Source organism: Gopherus flavomarginatus, chromosome 5 (assembly GCF_025201925.1).
Source record: "Gopherus flavomarginatus isolate rGopFla2 chromosome 5, rGopFla2.mat.asm, whole genome shotgun sequence".
In the NCBI taxonomy this organism is placed as follows: Eukaryota; Metazoa; Chordata; order Testudines; family Testudinidae; genus Gopherus; species Gopherus flavomarginatus.
In genome coordinates, this window is record NC_066621.1 from 112,918,018 (window position 1) to 112,939,579 (window position 21,562).

The 21,562-nt window shown below is 41.0% G+C and overlaps 1 protein-coding gene across 5 annotated transcripts in view; it reads right to left on the bottom strand.

The window, feature by feature from the left end:
* BAZ1A (bromodomain adjacent to zinc finger domain 1A) overlaps positions 1-21,562 on the bottom strand; it is a 107,129-nt gene that overhangs the window by 72,882 nt on the left and 12,685 nt on the right. For 4 of the 5 annotated variants that reach the window (XM_050953846.1, XM_050953845.1, XM_050953844.1 and 1 more), the window contains exon 3: positions 3,618-3,761. In XM_050953846.1, the coding sequence (XP_050809803.1) occupies positions 3,618-3,761 (144 nt within the window). Of the gene's footprint in view, positions 1-2,904; positions 3,077-3,617; positions 3,762-21,562 lie in introns of all 5 variants that reach the window. The other variant, XM_050953848.1, reaches the window with a different exon arrangement.

The following is a 21,562-nucleotide window of genomic DNA, read 5'->3' on the forward strand; positions in this document are numbered from 1 at the left end:
CTCCAAACCCCTCATCGCCAGCCCCTCCCCAGCCACCATCTACCCCTACCCCCAATTTTGTGAGCATGTATGGCGGACCATACAATTTCCATACCCCAATGTGGCCCTCGGGCCAAAAAGTTTGCCCACCCCGATCTAGAAGTAGAGCTAGGGCTGGACAAACAGCTCAGAAAACTAATTTCAATCTGATCCATGTCATGGAGTCACACTTTTTGGACTAGTTACAGATTCAGCAGCCAAACTACTCCTCTGGTGATAGAGTAACCTCTGGTAACTTTCTTTTTTTAGACAACATGCATCAGTCTTAACAATTAATGAGCAATAACATTTCCTGTAAAAGCAGACAGTGGTTATTGACTGCTACCATGTGATGAGGCATAACCTTTTATAACCCTGGCTCAATAATGTTACTGGGACCAGGAAATAAAGACTATTTTCTTACCAGCACTGCAGTCTGTCACACCATCTTTACATTTTCCTCCCTATTCCAACTATAGTTGCTCACTTTTCAATTGAAGAAAATGCACATTTAACTGAGAATCAAAAACCTTACAAACCGAGCACTTTAACCTCTTCTGCTAAAGAGAATTTTCAATCAAGATTTATTTTTGCATTTTTTTTTTCACAATAATGAATGGTCTGGGGCTACAATAAACAATTATGCCGAGTATACAATTCACCAGTACCCAAGACACATTTAGAAATTACATAAAATCTATCATGGTGAAAAGGTTTTCCAAAATGACAAAATTTAATCCCTAAAGGTTTAGCAATGCAAAATCTTCCCACTCAATTCAATGGGGCTATTCACAAATTTAAGTACTACTTGTATAAGTAAGGGTTTAAAGACTCAAGACCACAATACCTACAAACTCATGGCAAGACTGCATACTCAGGCAGGTTCTTTTGGGGATGTGGTCAATACTTTTAATATTTTGGAGTAGCAGATATGGTCTAGTGATGTTATCCAATTTTGCAATTTCTTCTAATTCACAGTATTTTAATTTTGTATTTTTAAACTTCTAGTAATGGAAATTGTTTGGTTTTTACGTTTACAACATGCAATGTTGATTAGATATGCCACCAATGAAAACAGCTGCAAAGAATAATAAAGAATATTGTTTAATAACAAGCCAAAACAAACCTTTCTATATAGTTAATGAGAAGTTTCTCTCCTCCCCCTCAAAAATAAAAGTGAAATGAGGTTACAACCCTAATCCTGCAGCTGGCTCTGCAAGGGTGGAAGTTATTGGGGTTAGCTGAACATAAGAGTGTCCCAGCACAGAGCCAGCTGCAGTATTGCAGTCCATATCTGTATTAAATTTAAAGATAACCTCATTTGAATTTCATACTCCTGTAACAGGAAGAATGCACATATTTCAAGATAGAGGGCTTCTCTTTAAACATTCAGACACTCCCTTACATGACACTAGAAACATCATTCAAGAGTGGATAAAATTCCACAGGTTTACCTTCATTATTTCCTTAGTTACACGAGGAGCAACCTTGTTACATACCCTGACATCAACCGAATAATTAATAAACCTGCAACTGACGGCCAAGGATGAACTGCTGCACCTCTATGTAGCCTAAATAAAGTCAATGGGGTGCTCAGAGAGCATGAACAAGCCAGTCTGCATGCAGTCAATTGAAACTAATAATTTATCATTCCAAAGCACTTTTCTTCCATAGACCTCACAATGCTTTATACAGAAGAGTAAGTTATCCTAATTTTACAAGTAGCGGAAGTGAGTCATGTAAACTAAGTTACTTGCCAATATGAAGTTACTCCAAATAATCACCAGTATAACAAAGGCCACAATCTGATCCACTGACTTTGTCTATCGTATAGAAATATCCTTAGTAAATCTTAGTTCTTCCTTGCCCCACTTTTGGGGCCTTTTGGGTGTAACAGTAAGAGACATTATAATACTGTAATAAGTTTAGAAGAGAATACACAAAATTATGGCAATATACAAAATTTAAGATACTAATGTACACACATACATTAAGAAAATAGTGGAATAAGGCACTTTGTAAATTAAAAACATATTAATAGTTATTACAGTTTTTTGAATAGAAGTATAATTCTACAGATACAATTTATTTTCAAACGTAAATCATGAAGACAGAAGCTTAGCCAAGTTCAATTCATAGAATCAAAATAAGACTAGGTCTCTTCAATGCAGGGACTTGAAGATCTTTGGTTGTTTACTGTCACAGTTTTGAGCGTGGTGATGGAACAGTGTTTATGAATTCAGTACGTCTTATATTTCTAAGTAATAGCAGATGGTGAAAATGAGGAAGCAACTGTATCGTAGTAATAACTATTTCAGACTACTCAAAAGTAATGGCCCTGATCCTGCAATCTATTTAGACAGACCCCTACACCCATCTGAAGCACTACTGAAGTCAATGGGATTCCATACAGGCATAAGGGTCTGCCCACAACAATCAGTTTATAGGACTGTGGTCTAAGTCTGTAGCTCAGCAGTGCCATGGACTGGCAAAATTATTGTAAAGAGGAACCTTGTTCCATACTAGGGAAAATTCTCAAATATCTCTCACATTTATATTTTCCTCCATAGTTTTCCTTCCCACATTCTCAGAAACCAGTTCAAGTAAGGGTTTAGGTCAGCCCATTTGATCTTCCTACTCATAAAAAAAATCATAAAACTGAATTTGGGTCTTTCCTATAGCAGAGGAAAAATATGGCATACTAAATTAAGGGTCCAGGAGGAGCTGGGTCATGAAGATAGGGTTGTCGGGTCAAAAAGGAAACCTGGCAGCGTCCAGTCAGATGTACTGACTGGACATCAAAAGTGGGGTTACTGCGGGCATGGAGGCAGGAGGTGCCAAAGCATCAACCCGCACCAGCCCTGCTCAGCCAGGGCCACCTCCTACCTCCATCTCGTAGGGGGGGCAGGCAGGTTCCGTGTCAGGCTGCAGCTCTGGAGCAGAGGCAGGGCTTTGGGGGACGAAGCGGAGCAGGAGTTGGGTCTCAAGGGGGAAGAAGAGGTCTGGTTGTCAGCAATTAAAAAGCTGGCAACCCTACATGAGGCAGAAGTCTGTTCATCTAATACAAATATCAAAATAAATGCATAAAATTATGGGACATATAGCCTCTGGAAGAGTTCTCTTTTCCGTATTTGCTCTAGAGTGAAATCTCAATTTAAAATACAAACTCTGAATTAATGTTTGCAATCTTATAAGTAATTTTAGGTTTTGTCCAAATAACAAAAAAAACTAACAGAGTTTAATGTAAGACTGGTAAACAGAGAAGAAGTAGGAGAGAAGCTCTGAAAACAGACCAACTGCTACACCACTACCCTCCTACAGACAATGTAATCTGAAATTGATTAATGCTTCTTATGCCTCAATTATTTTCTTTTTTCAACACTCTCTGGCTAAATACACTTAAATTGCCTATTTTGCAATATATAAGTCATCTGTGAACGTTTAGCCACTCCACTCAGCTGGGTGAATATTCTGACACGATATCCTCTGCACTTTGCTTGAGACAAATCTCCTCATGAAAAGCCCCACTAAAGCTGCTTTAGCCTCATTTTCCAAAATTTAATCAAAATATTTGATACAATTTTTCAAGTGTAATTTACCCATTTTGTGCAGAACTGTTGTGCGTTTCTGAATCATCACTATCACTGATGACGATAGTGTCTTCATTGGTACTGTTGATGTGGCCATTGGCCACTCCATTGTGATGTGGTGGAGCTATGACTTCCAAAATCTTACACTGCAATCTGAAATAAAATAAAGACATTTATAAACATCAAGGTCCTTTGATAATGCAAAAAGTTAAAATTTGTTGAATGAATTATTCTAAAAGTACATTTGTAATCCCAGAATAGAAACAGTGGTTATATTTTACACAGGAGTTCCACCTTACCGCATCTGTAAAAGTGACTACTTCACTTCCTTAAATATATACCAACTTGACTAAACAGGCCAGTAAATTATTAGAATTTTCTAAGTCAGATATACACTTGACTTAGCTTTGCTTACTTAAATATACTTTTTCAGTTTATTTTGAAATCACTGGTAGTAAGAGCTTTTGTGCTTATTTTATCCAAATGACAATTAACAACATCTTTTTAAAATAAAATCATTTTATTTTTGCTACTGAGAAATGAGACAGAAACCTTTTATGTTTATTTTCATAGCAATCTAGGAAGAAAGGAAAGGATTTTGTGTTGCCAAAGTATTTATACTAGAAAAGATCATCCTCTAGTATGGTTGATGACCCAAATAAACAAGGCTAAAATGACCACTGTGTATCTAATCTTAATAATGGTCCGTTTATCTCCTGACACATATAAGGCTCCATCTGGCACACATACAAATGACAAACAAAGCAAATCCATTCATTTGCTATTATAAGTGCTAGTTATAAAAGAAACAAAATTAAGTGTGTTATTCAAAATCTATAATCAATTGACAATCATTTAATATATTTCATAACCATATAATAAATTATTCTTAGCCACTAAGTTTCTCCCTTCCCTGGCACTCCTGGGTGCACATTTTTTAGTTTAATCTCTTAAAGCCATGTCTGCATTATGAAAATTGTCCATTGTGGACAATGACTGAAGCTGAACACTGACTGCAAGAATAGCCAAAGGAAAACCATATTAAAAACCACCTTCTTAGAGGAACTGAGTATCAATATTGGTAATGGACATCACAAAATTGCAAAGCACATGGCTTGAACCAAGCTTTCTTAGCCCCTTTAGTCATCTGCCTGGGGGGTCACAGACCCAAAACAGGAAATACTTCTGAGGAAAAATCATCTGGAGAGAACCAACACTGGGAAGGAAAGCAGCCCAGAAGGGCTAATCATCAGGCAATGCTTGCAGAGCAGTGCAGCAATGTGTCTGGCTGTGGCCGGGCAGTGTGGCTGCCAGACATGCTGCTCTGAGCAGCATGGTAAGGGGGCCGGGGCCAGGGGGTTGGATGGGGCGGAAGTTTGAGAAGGGGGGCAGGGGATGGGGAACGGGTGGGGGGGTTGGATAAGCATGGGAGTCCCAGGGGGCCTGTCAGGGGCAGGGGTGTGGATAGGGGGCAGGGGACGGGGGGGTTGGATAGGCATGGGGTCCTGGGGAAGGGGGCATGTCAAGGGGTGGGGGTGTGGATAGGAGTCAGGGGGGCAGTCAGGGGACAGGGAACAGGGCAGTTGGATAGGCGATGGGGTCCCAGGGGGCGGTTAGGGGCGGGGGGGCCCAGGAAGGGGAAGTTAAGGGACAAGGAGTAAGGGGGGTTGGATGGGTTGCGGGTTCTGAGGGAGGCAGTCAGGGGCTGGGAAGTGGGAGGAAGCGGATGGCGGCAGGGGCCAGACTGTTTGGGGAGGCATAGCCTTCCCTACTCGGCCCTCCATACCAGTTTTGCAACCCCAACGTGGCCCTCAGGCCAAAAAGTTTGCCCATCCCTTCTTTAGAGGGAACCCCAACATCATATCTCACATGCACAATTATTTAAATAGATGCACATTAACATTATTACAATATAATAAAGGAAATATAAGCTCCCTCTAACCAGGGTGCTTGACAAAGACCAAGGTCCAACAAGATTTGCCAGATCCATGCCAAAATGCCTAAACCCAGGGGCGGCTCTAGGTATTTTGCTGCCCCAAGCACAGCAGGGAGGTCCCCGGTCCCACGAATTCAGCGGCATGCCTGCGGGAGGACCAGCAGACCCTCCGCAGGCATGCCACCGAAAGCAACCTGCCTGCCGCCCTCGCAGTGACCGGCAGAGCGCCCCCCGTAGCTTGCCGCCCGAGACACGCACTTGGCATGCTGGTGCCTGGAGCTGCCCCTGCCTAAACCTACTATCCAATCCAATACCAAAGATAAATTGGACCAACAGGACTCAGCCTAGCAGTGTAAAAACTGTGTTTCAATACTACTATGTGGATCTATGATCATCCAGTTCTCAATTAGCTTGCTACTAGCAAGAGGACAGTACATTTTTCAAGTCTTGCCAAAGATTCAGTCAGGGAAGGAAAGAAATTAGGAACTGTGTTTCATCTATTTCCAACCCCAAAATGTACTCACATCTAATGTAATCAGAAAACCAGTGAGTCTTATTACACACCTCTGTCTTATAGTGAAGAGGTCAAAACCACAAAACTGCCTGTACAGATGCATTATCTGCTTTACATCTATTAAAAAATTACATTACATAGCTGGCTTCACTTTAAAAGTGGGTTTTGAACTTTTTTATTTTATAAGCTGAAAAATAAATTTCCCTGAAAATTTTATCCAGTTCAATTTAGCTAAAATTTTTAAAAATTAATTTCTACTAGAAAAACTATTAAAAGCACCAGTCGGTTTGGAGGCATAGCCACTCTATGGGTACGTCTACACTACAGGATTATTCCGATTTTACATAAACCGGTTTTGTAAAACAGATTGTATAAAGTCGAGTGCACGCGGCCACACTAAGCACATTAATTCGGCGGTGTGCGTAAATAGTCCGAGGCTAGCATCAATTTCTGGAGCATTGCACTGTGGGTAGCTATTCTGTAGCTATCCCATAGTTCCCGCAGTCTCCCCCACCCCTTGGAATTCTGGGTTGAGATCCCAGTGGCTGATGGGGCAAAAATCATTGTCGCAGGTGGTTCTGGGTAAATGTCGTCAGTCATTCCTTCCTCCGGGAAAACAACGGCAGACAATCATTTCACGTGCTGTTTCCCTGGATTGCCCTGGCAGACGCCATAGCACAGCAACCATAGAGCCCGTTCAGCTTTTTTTTTTTTTTTTTTTTTTTTTTTTTAATACTGTCACCGTATGTGTACTGGATGCCGCTAACAGAGGCGTTACTGCAGCGCTACACAGCAGCATTCGTTTGCTTTTGCATGATAGCAGAGACGGTTATCTGTTGTTCTGTACTATCTGCTGCTATCATGGTTGCCCCTGGCTGAGGTCGGCCAGGGGCGCAAAGGTAAAACTGGGAACGACTCCCCGAGTCAATCCCTCCTTTATGGTTTCTAAAAATAGAGTCAGTCCTGCCTAGAATATGGGGCAAGTGTACTAGAGAACCAGTGTATCAGAGAGCACAGCTGCTCCGTGTCAGATCCTGCAGAAATGATGAGCTGCATGCCATTCACGGGGGGTGCCCCTGCAACAACCCCACCCGTTGCTTCCCTCCTCCCCCAACCTTCCTGGGCTACCGTGGCAGTGTCCCCCCCATTTGTGTCATGAAGTTATAAAGAATGCAGGAATAACAAACAGTGACTTGTTAGTGAGATAAAATGAGGGGGAAGCAGCCTTCCGCTGCTATGACAGTCCAGGCAGTACAGAATCTTTTCTTTACACAGGAAAGGGAGGGGGCTGATGGAGCTCAGCCCCCAGTTGCTATGATGAGGACGGTCACCAGACGTTCTGTACCATCTACTGGGAATGACCGGAAATCATTCCGATTTTTACCCAGGCGCCCCCGGCGAGCCTCACCTGAGGCCAGCCAGGAGCACTCACGGGCTGACGACAAGGACGGCTAGCAGTCCTACTGCACCATCTGCCACCGGGAGGGGAGAGGAGAGGATACTGCTCTTCACTGCCGCAGCATCGTGTCTACCAGCAGCATTCAGCAGACATAGGGTGACATTGAAAGAAGTCAAGAAACAATTTCTTTCCCTTTTCTTTCACGTGGGGGGGGGAGGGAGTAAATTGTCAAGCTATACCCTGAACCACGCCGGACAATGTGTTTGAACCTACAGGCATTGGGAGCTCAGTGAAGAATGTAAATATTTTTCGGAGACTGCTGTGGACTGTGGGATAGCTGGAGTCCTCAGTACCCCCTCCCTCCCTCCATGAGCATCGATTTGATTCTTTGGATCCGTTATGCTTGTCACGCAGCACTGTGTAGCCTGGAGATTTTTTTCAAACGCTTTGGCATTTCGTCTTCCGTAACGGAGCTCTGATAGAACAGATTTGTCTCCCCATACAGCGATCAGATCCAGTATCTCCCGTACGGTCCATGCTGGAGCTCTTTTTGGATTTGGGACTGCATTGCCGCCCGTGCTGATCAGAGCTCCATGCTGGGCAAACAGGAAATGAAATTCAAAAGTTCGCGGGGCTTTTCCTGTTTACCTGGCCACTGCATCCGAGTTCAGATTGTTGTCCAGAGCGGTCATAGTGGTGCACTGTGGGATACTGCCCGGAGGCCAATACCCTCGATTTGCGGCCACACTAACCCTAATCTGATATGGTAATACCGATTTTAGCGCTACTCCTCTCGTTGGGGAGGAGTACAGAAACCGATTTAAAGAGCCCTTTATATCGATATAAAGGGCCTCGTAGTGTGGACGAGTACAGCGTTAAATCGGTTTAACGCTGCTAAAATCGGTTTAAACGCGTAGTGTAGACCAGGCCTATCATTCTAGTGCTTAATTTTTAAAAGGGCCACAAGAGGGAGCTCATACATGCTAAAACTGAATATATGAAAAGAGCCTCATGAAAGTTCCCGTTAGAACAGACCGAATTCCATAACTCATACTAAATTCTACAATGTGTCATTAAAAAATTGAAATAATTTAAAAATTGAAAATGGTTAACTTTCCTGTAAGCTGCTGAATATTTAGTCAATGAGCATTTCAGCACAACACTTATTTACTTCTTTATCACTTTGCTAGGTCCCAAAGGGGAGAAGGGGGAAACGCTATGTATTCTCTCTCCTCCCATAATAGCAGAGACTCAGCTCAACCATCACGCCCTATAAACTTGATCCAGGGAAACAAGAACCTTCAACACAAACAAGTTGATTAATCATTTGAACAAACTACCACAGAAAGGAGTGAATTCTCCATCTCTTGATGTTTTCAGATCAAGACTGGATGCCCTTCTGAACGATATGTTTTAGTCAAACAAGCTATTGCACTTAATACAAAGGTAAGTGGGTGAAATTATGTAGCCTGTGATATACAAAAGGTCAGACTACATAGCCAGTTTGCGTCTTATGGATAAGGCATGGAGATCACAGTATTCACAATAATAGTGAACCTGAATAAAGTCTGTGATGAGCCCACCCCACACTCAGCCCACAGAAGCAGCTCCTGTTTCATGGGAATGGACCAAGACCCACAGGCACTGGAGACAGGAAAGTCAAAGGGACCATGCCCCCCAACTTTTAAAAACCTGGCTGGAAGGAACTGTGCTGCAGCCTGACCCAGCCAGCATCCAGGTTCTGTGGTGCATCATGCAAAGTGCTGGTCAGGATCCACTCTGCATCAGGCCGCTTGTGGACAGCCAGGCTCTCACCTGCTAGCTGTCAAAACTGTGGCGGTGGCACCTCTCAACACAAGAAAACAACAGGACTCATCACCAGAGGGTCTCAGGCTCACCAGTAGGGAGGTTCAGTTAAGGGGGGGGGGAGATCCCCCCCCCCCGCTTTTGCAGTCCTTTCAGCACCCCATGATGGAGACGGGTGCATGGATGTGCCAAACCTGAATAGTGCTGCAACCACAAGCTCCAGGTCACACAACACATGGAGTGGAGAGCCTACAGCTCCACAGGACAGGAGCCACCACTACACTATGGGGTGGGCTCGCTTTCCCACCATGCCTCCTCTCTCTCCGTGGGCCTCACCTTTCAGCACACACAGTATACAATCCACTCTTTCTCTACTCACCCCTGCAACAGCATTCTCTTTAGTGTCAATTTCTTTTTTATTTACTTATTTTATTATGAAATTTTCTACAAACAATGAAAGTTACTCTTTAATCGTTTTGAGAGCGGAAAGCATTAATGTAATATTTCATAGTAGCAACAAGGATTAAACATAATTTTTGATAAATTTGATTCAGTTTATTTAAAAGTGGGGAAAAAGTATAGCTCTTCCTTAAGAGCAGCAGATGAAAACTATATTTGGAGATCTTTCTGTGACTTTTTATTTTCTTCCTTCACCTCTGCTGTGAAATTTATTGAAAATTTCTGTGCCAAAATTGTAGCCTTAGTTATTTATGTTATTTTATATCATAATGCAGATTAAAAGAAAATGGATGAATACCAAATAAAAAAATGTGACTGTGAAGGAAAACAGCAAACTCTCAAAAACAGCCCCCTCATTTTAAAACACTGTTTTCTAAAACAAGGATACCTTCAGCATGAGCCAGGTAAAGAAGAGCACGGGTTAACTGAACCAAAGACATTTTTTCTACCTCATCTTGCATTAAAAGTTACATAATAAAATGTTTTTTTTTAGCCACGTAAATTATTTGAGTTAATTAGGTTTCTCTCCTTAAATTCTAGTATGGTCAGCAGTAACTACAGTGACAGCCAAACCCCACTGAAGTCATTAGGAATCTTTCCACTGACTTCAAAAAGATTTGGAACAGGGCTAGTAAAGCTGCTAAGGTAAAAGCAACTTGCTGCACAGGAACACACTGAAAGTTTTAGGTCTTGTCAACACGAACATTTAACTTGCAGCAACTGGGGTGTGAATCTATCCCGCACTAGCCTACCATGCTCTAACTGTCCATTTGGACCTTGCTGACACACTCCTTAGTGCACTTTGATCTACTCCTGTTTCAAAGTGGTGCCCCCCATCAGAAGAAGGTGGAGCAAGGAGTTCTAACTAAATACAAACTGTAGCACCATTTTATCAAATCAAACACTGAAACATAATGCACAGTTCAATGTGCTGTGGCCTTTTTGAAGAAGCAGCCTTGGAATGAGCAGATGGCTAGAATCTTTTCCGACACTGAATGCTCTGCTGCTGTAAAGGAGACCATCTATGGAACCGGAAAGCAGTACAGAAGGAGATCTTCTTTGAGGCAGACAAGAGCTGGGAAAGTCCTATAGAATTTAAGAGCGGAGGGGAATGAGATGGGGCGACTCTCTCGGTTTTAATCCTCTCTACAGACTCATCCGTTTCATTACTAAAAAGACCTGACCCTTCAAAGAGGTGGTCTTCAATTATTTTCTGTGATTCCAGTGCAAGGCCAGCGATCCGAGCCAAGAATATCACCTCATAACTATGCTAGTAGCCACAGCGCTAGCCATATCTGAGGTATCATATGATAGTCTCAATGAATATCTAACGTTCTACCTTCACTGACAAAATTTTTTACAGCTTCCCTTTGTTCCTCCAGTAAGGAGTCCAAAATAGGGTTAGTGAAGCCCCAAACTGCATAGGTGTATCTATCAGAACATGTAGTTTGCCACATAGAAACCCAATAAAGAGGAAGAATCAACTTTTCTCCTAAAACCATCCAGTCTGCAACCTTCACTATCTAAGCCCTGGTCTACACTACAAACTTATGCTAGTAGGACTATATTGGTCAGGGGTGTTGAAAATCCGTACCCCTGAACGACGTAGTTATACCAACATAACTCCCAGTATAGGCAGCGCTGTGTAGAGGGGAGGGCTTCTCCCATCAACATAGCTACCACCTCTCGGCAAGGTGGAGTACCTACATCAATGGGAGAAGCTCTCTCACCGGCAAAGGTAGCATCTTCACTAAGCACTACAGCAGCACTACAGCCACTGCAGCACTGTTAAGTGTAGGCAAGCCCTATGGGAAAAGAAAGAGATACCTTGCTGCTCTAGCCAGTTTCCTGGTCTGCGAAGATCACTACAGAATCTGCTGAATGACATTGTAACAAAAATCAGTGGCACTACAAGTTTACTTGGTACTTCTGATTAACCCTCTTCTACATCAGAAGAAGAAGGTGCCTCTGGTGCCAGAAAGGATATCACTGAAGATAACATCACTGGTGCCAAAGTCAGTGCCACAGTGAGCAGATCATCACTGATTCCTATAATAAATTGAAAGTCTCTTTTCGTGGAAATAAGGAGTACACAGGTTGCTCCTCCATCTCCTGAAGGCAAAGATGGAGCAGTCTGGAAGAGTATAGATCTTAGATCAAAATATAAGAAAAGCAATACAAACTGTGCTACTGACAGCAGGGCCGGCTTTATTAACAGCGTGGCCCAATTCAAATACTCCATGGCGGCCTGGGGCTTCGGCGGCACTTCAGCAGCGGGGAGTCCGCTCCAGGTCTTCCACAGCACCGAAGGACCCCCCGCCCACAGCCAAAATAGCACCGAAGACCCCAGAGAGGACCACCACGTGAGTAAAAAAAAGAAAATAAAAGAAAAAAAATTAAAAAGGCACCTAAGGCGCGGGGCCCGATTCCAGGGAATTGGGCGAATTGGCCTAAAGCCGGCCCTGACTGACAGAAAAAACACCTACTTTGGCATGTAAAAACAAGATGGGGTAGAATTTGGGAGAATTAAAAGTCTCCTACAAAATTATTTTGAACTATTTGAAATTTGGCCTTTAAATCAATCTTCTGCAATATTATTTAAGCATTAAAAATTCTTAGCGCTGGAGCAACTCTGTTGCCAGCATATGAGAGGGTAGAACAGAGCACCATTTGAGCAGAGCTAAGGACCTTTTATTTTAAGTCTTCATAAGGGAATCAACAGCCCAAATGATGAAACTTTCTTCCTAAATAAGTAAAAACAGAGACTTGTTTTACAAGGTAACCATGATAGGCAGAGATGGTGTCCCTAATCTCTGGCTTGCCAGGAGCCGGGAGTGGGTGATAGGGGGATGGATCATTTGATGATTACCTGTTCTGTTCACTCCCTCTGAAGCACTTGGCATTGGACACTGTTGGAAGACAGGATACCGGGCTAGATGGACCTTCAGTGCAACCCAGTATGGCCGTTCCTATGTGGCCTTTTATCTTCCACTCAATTTCCAGAGAGTCCTTCTCAAAAATCATGAGCTTAGTCTTATTATAACTGAGAACCAGGTCTTAAAAGTTACAGTAAGAAGAAAAACAAGCTATATTTATATACAAATTATTTTACCGGTATAGCTTAGTTCCCCATGGGAAAGGGAATATGCTATACTGGTACAAGGCACATGTATATCATAAAACTGTGTCCAAACTAAGGATAGTACTAGTATAATTATTTTGGTTGAAAAGAAAAACTGTACCCCTAACTGAAAGAGTTATATGGGTACAAAAGAGGTGTTTAGTTCAGGCCTAGCAGAAAATTATTTAAAAAAAAACAAAAAAAACAAAACCAAAAACAAAAAAACACAAGAAACATTCTTTGGGCCTTTGAGGCAAAAAATGGTCACAAACTGTTTTCCTTTGCAAGTCACCTCTTAAGATTTTTCTGGAGTGAACCTTCATGGAATACCAGCAATTGATTTTTCCTGCAACCCACCATCATTTGGATACACATAATGCTTACCAGCATACATAGTATCTCAGAAACATAGGACTGAAAGGGAACTCAATAAGTTATCTAGTTCAGCCCCCTGAGGCAAGACCAAGTATACCTAGACCAGTGGTTCTCAAACTTTTTACTGGTGACCCCTTTCACATAGCAAGCCTCTGAGTGTGACCCCCCCTAATAAATTAAAAACATTTTTTTAATATATTTAGCACCATTAGAAATGCTGGAGGCAAATCAAGGTTTGGGATGAAGGCTGACAGCTTGTGACCCCCCCAAGTAATAACCTCGCGACCTCCAGTTTGAGAACCCCTGACCTAGACCATCCCGGACTGGTGTTTGTCTAACCTGTTCTTAAAAAATTCCAAAGATGGGATTCCACAATCTCCCTTGAAATCTTATTCCAGTGTTTAACTATACACATAGTTTGCAAGTATTTCCTAATATCCAACCAAAATCTCCCTTGCTGCAGACTGAGCTGTTTACTTCCTGTCCTACGTCCAGTGGACCTGGAGAACAATTGATCTGCATCATCTTTACAGCATCCCTTAACATATTTGAAGGCTATCATCAGGTCCCCATTCAATCTACTGTTCTTAGATCTAAACACGGCCAATTTTTTTAACCCTTCCTGTAGGTCAGGTTATCTAAAGCTTTTAATATTTTTGTAGCTCTCCTCTGGACTCTCTCCAATTTATCCACATCTTTATAAAGTGTGGCACCCAGAACTGGACATGATACTCCAGCTGAGGCCTCACCGGCGCGGAGCAGAGCAGGATAATTACCTCCTTTGTCTTACATATGACACTCCTGTTAATACACTCCAGAATGACATTAGCTTTTTTCTCAATTGTATCACATTGTTGACTCATACTCAATTTGTGATCCACTATAACCCCCCTTAACCTTTTCAGCAGTACTACCACCTAGACGATTATTTCCCATTTTGTAGCTGTTCATTTGATTTTTTTCTTGCTAAGCAAAGGACTTGGCACTTGTCTTTACTGAACTTTATCTTGCTGATTTCAGACCAATTCTCCAATTTTGTCAAGTTTGTTGTGAATTCTAATCGTGTCCTCCAAAGTGCTTGCAATCCATCCCAGCTTGATATCATCTGAAAATGTTATAAGCATATTTTCCATTGCCTTATCCAAGTAATTAATGAAAATACTGAATAGTAACAGATTCAGGACCGACCCCTGCGGTATCACACTAAATACGCCCTCCCAGTTTGATAGTGAACCATTGATAACCAGTCAGTTTCAACCTGCTGCTGATTGATAAGGCTATGAACAGCACCAGAGGCAAGGACTGGAGCTATTCACTTAGGAAGAGGACACAACAACAGAGTCTGGGAGGTGAAAAAGTAGTGATAAAAGTAGAGCAGCACACACAAACATATGGAATACTAGCCAGGAGGCTCTGGGATGGGATGAGAGAAAAACAAGAGAGTAAAGAAATTCTGCTTCTCGCTTACAGCAGCCAGCGGGGTTGGAGAGAGGGCAGGTTTTATAATTATCAGACACTGGCTACCTAGATGCGGACACAAAAGAGGGAACACCAATCAGGATGTAAGGGGCAGCACTGATTCCCAGCGTCCTCATACTTTCCAGAAGCTAAGGCAAGAGGAAAAGGGAACTGACTTCTCACCTGGATAGTGTGGCTCACTCATTTTATCTACCTTTGGCTACTACAGTTGCATCCTCTATTAGTACCTGGTAAAACTTCCAAGATCAACATGTGAGAAGATAAATGAGACACAAAGATTGAGGAGATAAGTTAGAAAAGAACACTAGTGCTCTCTCTACCATATAACAATTATTCTTATGCATACAGAATTAATTTTCTGGGAATCTACAGTAAATTCTATTAAATCAGTTTAGAAGAGACATTTGAGGTTGTCCACTTCCAGTCTATGAGCAACAAAGCTTTAAAAATAAAATAGCTTAAGAGTCTAAAGCCCCAGTCCAGCAAAGTACTTTGGGACTCGTTTTACAGGTGCTTCAAGTAGCTTACTGAATTAGGACCTGAAACAGTCACAATACACAACACCTTATATTTTAAGACAACTAGAGTTCAAAATTGTGCAGTGTTCTAATCTGTTCTATGAACTCTGGCCTTAGCAAAAGTGAATGAAGAATGAAAATTACAAGTACTGTTTTTTAAAAAGGTATACATATTCATCTACTATATGTTTGTCTATACATGTAGCTAATGATTGTGAATCATAAATTAAACATCTGTTCACATTTTAAAGAAGTCACCAGTTTGGAGGCAATTACTCTCCCCAGAACATAAGATGAGTGAAAGTTCTGCGATAGGCAACAGTATCCTCCTTCCCCTCAAGTCTTGGAACCACTTTGTGACCAATGCAACAGCAACTGCTGTTTCTAGTGCAACTCTCTCTATGACGGTTGCAGGGGATGCTGATGGATCTGCAACTACATGGAAAAGGCAAATTTTCAGAGTGATCAATGGAATCTACTCATGGTCTGTCAAGAGGCAGGGAGTCTAAGGAAGAATTCCCATTAGCCTACTTTTCAGAGAAAAACAAAACGCCATCCAGATTTTCAGTGGGTTGGACATTAGTTAATAATTGGGCATAGAACCTTTCACCCCCAGGCCACAGATTTAAATCCTTCATAGTTCAATAGTGCCTAAAAGACACTTTTGTCCATAGCTGTTTGGTGGCCTATGTGAAGTTAGTCTAGATCCCAGTGGACAGGTACATACAATCACATAACACAAACCACAATTGGCCACTGTAGCCAGTATAAACAGAGTGCCAATTAATGAACAGGCTTAGAAAGCAAACTATATTCTCATTGTATATAAATGGTCTTCTCCCCCATCCCTCCAGATCATGATTGATCATAATGGCTACATGATGATAAAAAGCCTACGCACCATTTCTACTAAGAATAACTTAAAAAAAAAAAAAGAGGGATATAAACTCTCATGCTTCAGGGCACAAGCCAATCCCTGGGAGGGCTTAGAAAGAAACTTTACCTCTGTGCAGGTTATTTCATAATTACCCACTAAAAGGTTTATTGCCTGTTGTTCTGGTATCGGCCAGTGTCAAAGACAGGATACCGGACTAGTCTAATCTGGTCTGATTAAATATGGCAATACACATCTTCCTAACAAAGGACTTCATTTACCAGTGGTCTTAATCTGGCACTTTTCAATAGCACTACATTCACTTAAATTGGATATCTGCACTCTACCATTGTTTGCCTAAGGTCAGCAAGCAGTCATTCTTTTTGCTGTAGTGTAATCTAATGATCAGATAGAATATAAAATTTATTCCCCCTTGATAATGGACAGCTGTTCTATACGAGTCTTTCCCTTTACTCCCTTCCCCACGTATTCTAGCAACCCTTCAATGTAATTTTGGTTTAGGAGGTGTTTATTATAAATTAAGTTATATTGTTTTTGTTGTACAGTATCCCGTGTGCCTCAATGGGCAAGGGGGGAGGGCACTATATAAATTACTTAGTTTTACTCAAATGAAGAACTAAAATGCAGGTTGCACAACAACTTTACCACCCAAATCAGTGCCAATGGCCCTGTAGATGTATGATGACTTGTAGACTACTGATTTATTCACCCCAGCAAAGGAGGCCATTATATTGTTTGTAATACCAAAGTCTCAGAAGACTCATGCTTAATTACAATCTATTAAATATTAAAACTATACCTTGGACCCAACCCTACCCCACTGAATTTAGCAGCACTAACTTCTAGGACCAGATCCTCAAAGGCATATTGGCTCCTAGCTTTCACTGAAATCAGGAACAGGCCACATAGCTCAGTGGACTGTGTTGAACTACCGAATAGTATTATTTTGGTTGCAATTTGGCTCAGGGTGCACACTGCTATTTCCAGCAGCATGTCACTCCTGCCATAAAGTTCCAAGTTTCAAGCATCTTACCAGGACTCAGAATTCAGTAAGTTGGTTAGATACATATCCTGTATAAGTATTGACACAACAAAGTAGAACTAAATGGATCTAGTACTGTGAGAGATGTCACCATTTAGGTGAGAAGTTAAACAGAAGACCTTCTTCTGGTAAAGTGCAAGATGGAAATTTAAGATCCCAGAATATTTTTCCAAAGAAACTGGGGATAATCCCAGTGTCTGTTTTCCTTCTGTCTCAGTGAGACATACAGGTTGTTAATGTTTTACTTCACAATTTTATATCTTAATTCATTACCTTTAGTAGTAAATATTATTCTAGTTTTAATTTTAAACATTCTTTTCACTAAAACTGGAATAGAATTTAAACAACAGAAAGAAGAAACTAAATTGTTTTGAAAATATAAAGATTTCGGATCCCAAACAGCTTTATAAGGTAAAAGAATTACAGGCAGCACTGGTAGCAATGCCTATAGTTAAGGTTACCTAACATCTTCCATAATTGTTTATAACTTTGCCCAACTTAAATTGTCTGGGCAGAAATTTTATATGCTAGGCATCTGCCTCAGACTAGATTTTTTGAAAGTTTCAGCAAAAATGGTGTAGTCTTTTCAGACAATTATGTTAGCAGAAAAATTGTAAATGTTTTTACAAAATTCTTAACATCATTTAGCTGAGAAACCTAAGTGCCTGCCTGCTTTAGAACGAGGATTTAAAATTTGGGGGAGAGGGCCCTCCTTTATCCACCAAAACACATAGCTGCTTTTTGACATCCCCCTAAAAATCTGCCCAAATTTGGCCAATTTATAAGCTCTGAAAAACTGCATTTTGCACATGCTCAGTAGAGGCTCATTTGTTTGGCAGCTAAATTCTCTGAAAATTCACAGATTCTGTCTGCAGTAGGCATGTTCCATTCCCTTGCAGCTCCTATATGCCAGCAGAAACATATCACTCCTGGAGAATGATTATGCATACTCCATTCAGAGGCTTGCAGGGACTGAGCAGGACTTTCCCTGCAATTTCTCTTCTTGGCAGCTGGAGACTGCTGTGGTGCGCAGTAACCAAGAGCAGGGAGACAGTCTCTCCTGAACTCTCAGTGTTTCTCCTGTTGGCACCATGGTAGTGTGGAGTAGGAAGCAGCCTGACTCAAATGCAAAAGGATGAGGAGCAGAGGAAAAGACAAGGACAGGCTGGGAGCTATAGTAGCCAGAGTGGGGGAGGAAGAGAAGGGAAAAAAGAGGCAGAAGGATCTGGAAAAAGTAGAGCACACTCCCCTCCAGAACCTGCAATTGAACCCAGGATTCTTGAGTCTCAATGTTCTTGTGCTCGCTCCTAGGAAACAACTGTGAAATCCACTGACAGTGTCTTTCTTACCCCCCACCCCAACATACACAGTCCATACAGAAATAGCAGCCTATTACTACCACCAGTTACTCAGTTAGCTGAAGTGGTAAAGGTCTGTATTGCAGATTTAAAGGCCCCAACCATGCTAATGACCCAGGTTGGAGGGTCAATATGATTAAATTTATTTTCCAGGTTACTTTTTATTAAAATATTAAAAACATAAGAAAGAGCAAATGCAAGCATTCAAAAGTTAGAAAATGCCAGAATTAAGATTGCATGAGTAACTCTAATTCAGCCCTCGTGTTGTGTATGCACTATGATACAGTCTTTAATTATATGATCACACCCTATATTTGCCACAGGATCCAAAGTAAGTGATGTATTGAAAGGTTTCAGAGTAGCAGCCGTGTTAGTCTGTATCCTCAAAAAGAATAGGAGTACTTGTGGCACCTTAGAGACTAACAAATTTATTGAAAGCTTATGCTCAAATAAATTTGTTAGTCTCTAAGGTGCCACCAGTACTCCTGTTATTTTTGATGTACTGAAAGCAATCCATGTGTGTATTCAGGGTCACTGCCAAATTTTGTTACTCTTAGTGACAAAAAAAGTATGATTTTTTTTTTTGAACAGGTTGACTGACATTTCTTTTAATTAAAATATATCAAAGCAATATAGGTCAAAAGAGATCTAATACAGCAAATTTCTATTTTGCCTGAAAACCACATTTTCAATAAGACTTTAGGCATCATGCTAAATTTTCAAAGCTAGACAAGAGGATCAATACACATAAATCCTTTTATTAATTGTAATATTACTTATATATAACATGGACTTCTACACTTAACGACCCCATGCAATACTTTGAAAATATAGGCCAAAGTCCAATTAACAGTCAACTGCTGTAAAAGGGGAATAACTGATGTCTCCCCCTGCTTATACTGTTTAATCATATGACTCCAAACAGAGAGATACTTCAGCAGTAACATGATTTTTGCACTTTGTTTGCCATGCATTTTAAAGAGCTAACTTGGATCTCCAATATAAGCCATGCAGGACTACTATTCTAGACTCAGTGCATGTATAATAGTTAATTTTACAAAATACACAATTCATGCTCATATGTTTATGCGTAGACAAACCTGAAAGATTTAGGTCTTAGTGGAAACAGACAGACCTCTTACCTAAATTTTTTCTTGTCAGTCTTGCCAATCTTTTATTAGTCTTTTAAAAAGATTACATTAAATTTGAGGAGTTTAGTTCAAATCTGAGTATATTTTGTAGTTCCACATTCTAATTCATATTTTGTAGTTCCACATTCTAATTCATACACCAGCGTTATTAAACTATGCTTGTTTTTTGTCAGTCACCTTTTTATTAAAAATTAATGAAAATTCTCCTAAATTATTAAAATTCAGATAAAATGTAACACTTACTGAGGCAAATTCAATTATTCAGATATAAACTTATATTTCAATTTGATCAGAACAATAGCTCTATATTTCAATTTATTCTCAAAGTGAAATGAACAAATATTTTATAGGAGCGCATTACATATGCACAAATGTGGTGCATTAACCTCTAAATGGAAATGGGAAAAGGATTCCGAATTTCATTCTGTGAAGAAACAAGACAGCACACTTTGTCTGTAGTTGCATTAACCAATTATGCATCTACTTTTTAACTGAACATTTTCCCTTACCATGCTCACTAGCTGTCACAAGAAACAAATGGAAATATGTGAAAGGGTAATTGATGATTAACGTCATATTTAGCAAGGTGAGAATGGGCCTTATTCCATTCAACAGAAAGTGTTACCAACTTCCTTCTCACATGGGCCTCTCACATGTCCACTTCCAAAAAGGGCATTCTGTTGGTGATCACAAGCACTTTGCAAGAAAGTGTGCACCTCAGACAGGAATATTCTACAATGACTTCAAATCAAGATACCAGATTATTGGTCCACACTGAGCTATGGCCAACATGTTAGAACCCTGAATTAGACAAAGGTAGTCCCCAATGCAAAGCAAGGGGACACTGAACCCTACAAAAGACTAACCATGAGGAAAGAAAGGAAGGACATTCAATGGAACCAACACCACCTCCTGAAGTTGTATTCTGCTCTCTTTCTTGAGCCAGACATCCAGAGAAGGTGGAGTGAAAATCTCTGACCATCAGCTAAGTCAAGCCTAAAGTCTACAACTAAGAGACACAGGAGACCAGCCATCGCCCCACACAAAACAAGTTCAAATTATCTGCAACATTAGAACTAGTGCTCAACTAAGACTAATGATGTGATATAAAAACATAAGAACATACAAATGGCCTTACTGGGTTAGACCAAAGGTCCATCTAGCCCAGTATCCTGTCTTCTGACAGTGACCAATGCCAGGTGCTCCAGAGGGAATGAACAGAACAGGCAATCATCAAGTGATCCATCCCATCGCCTATTCCCAGCTTCTGGCATACAGAGGCTAGGGACACCATTCTTGCCCATCTTGGCTAATAGCCATTGATGGACCTATACTCCATGAATTTGTCTAGTCCTTTTTTGAACCCTGTTACAGTCTTGGCCTTCATAACATCCTCTGGCAAGGAGTTCCACAGGCTGACTGTGTGTTGTGTGAAAAAATATTTTTTTGTTTGTTTTAAACCTCTTGCCTATTAATTTCATTTGGTGGCCCCCTAGTTCTTGCATTGTGAAGAGTAAATAACATTTCCTTATTTACTTTCTCCACACCAGTCATGATTTTATAGACCTCTATCATATCCCCTCTAAATCGTCTCATTTCCAAGCTGAAAAGTCCCAGTCTTATTACTCTCTACTCATACAGCAGCCATTCCATACCCTTAATCATTTTTGTTGCCCCCTCTTTTTTTTTTTTTTTTTTTTTTGAGACGGAGTGATCACATCTGCACACAGTATTCAAGATGTGGGCGTATCATGGATTTATAAAGAGGCAATATATTTTCTGTCTATCCCTTTTTTAATGATTCCCAACATTCTGTTCGCTTTTTTGACTGCCGCTGCATATTGAGTGGATGTTTTCAGAGAACTATCAACAATGACTCCAAGATGTCTTTCCTGACTGGT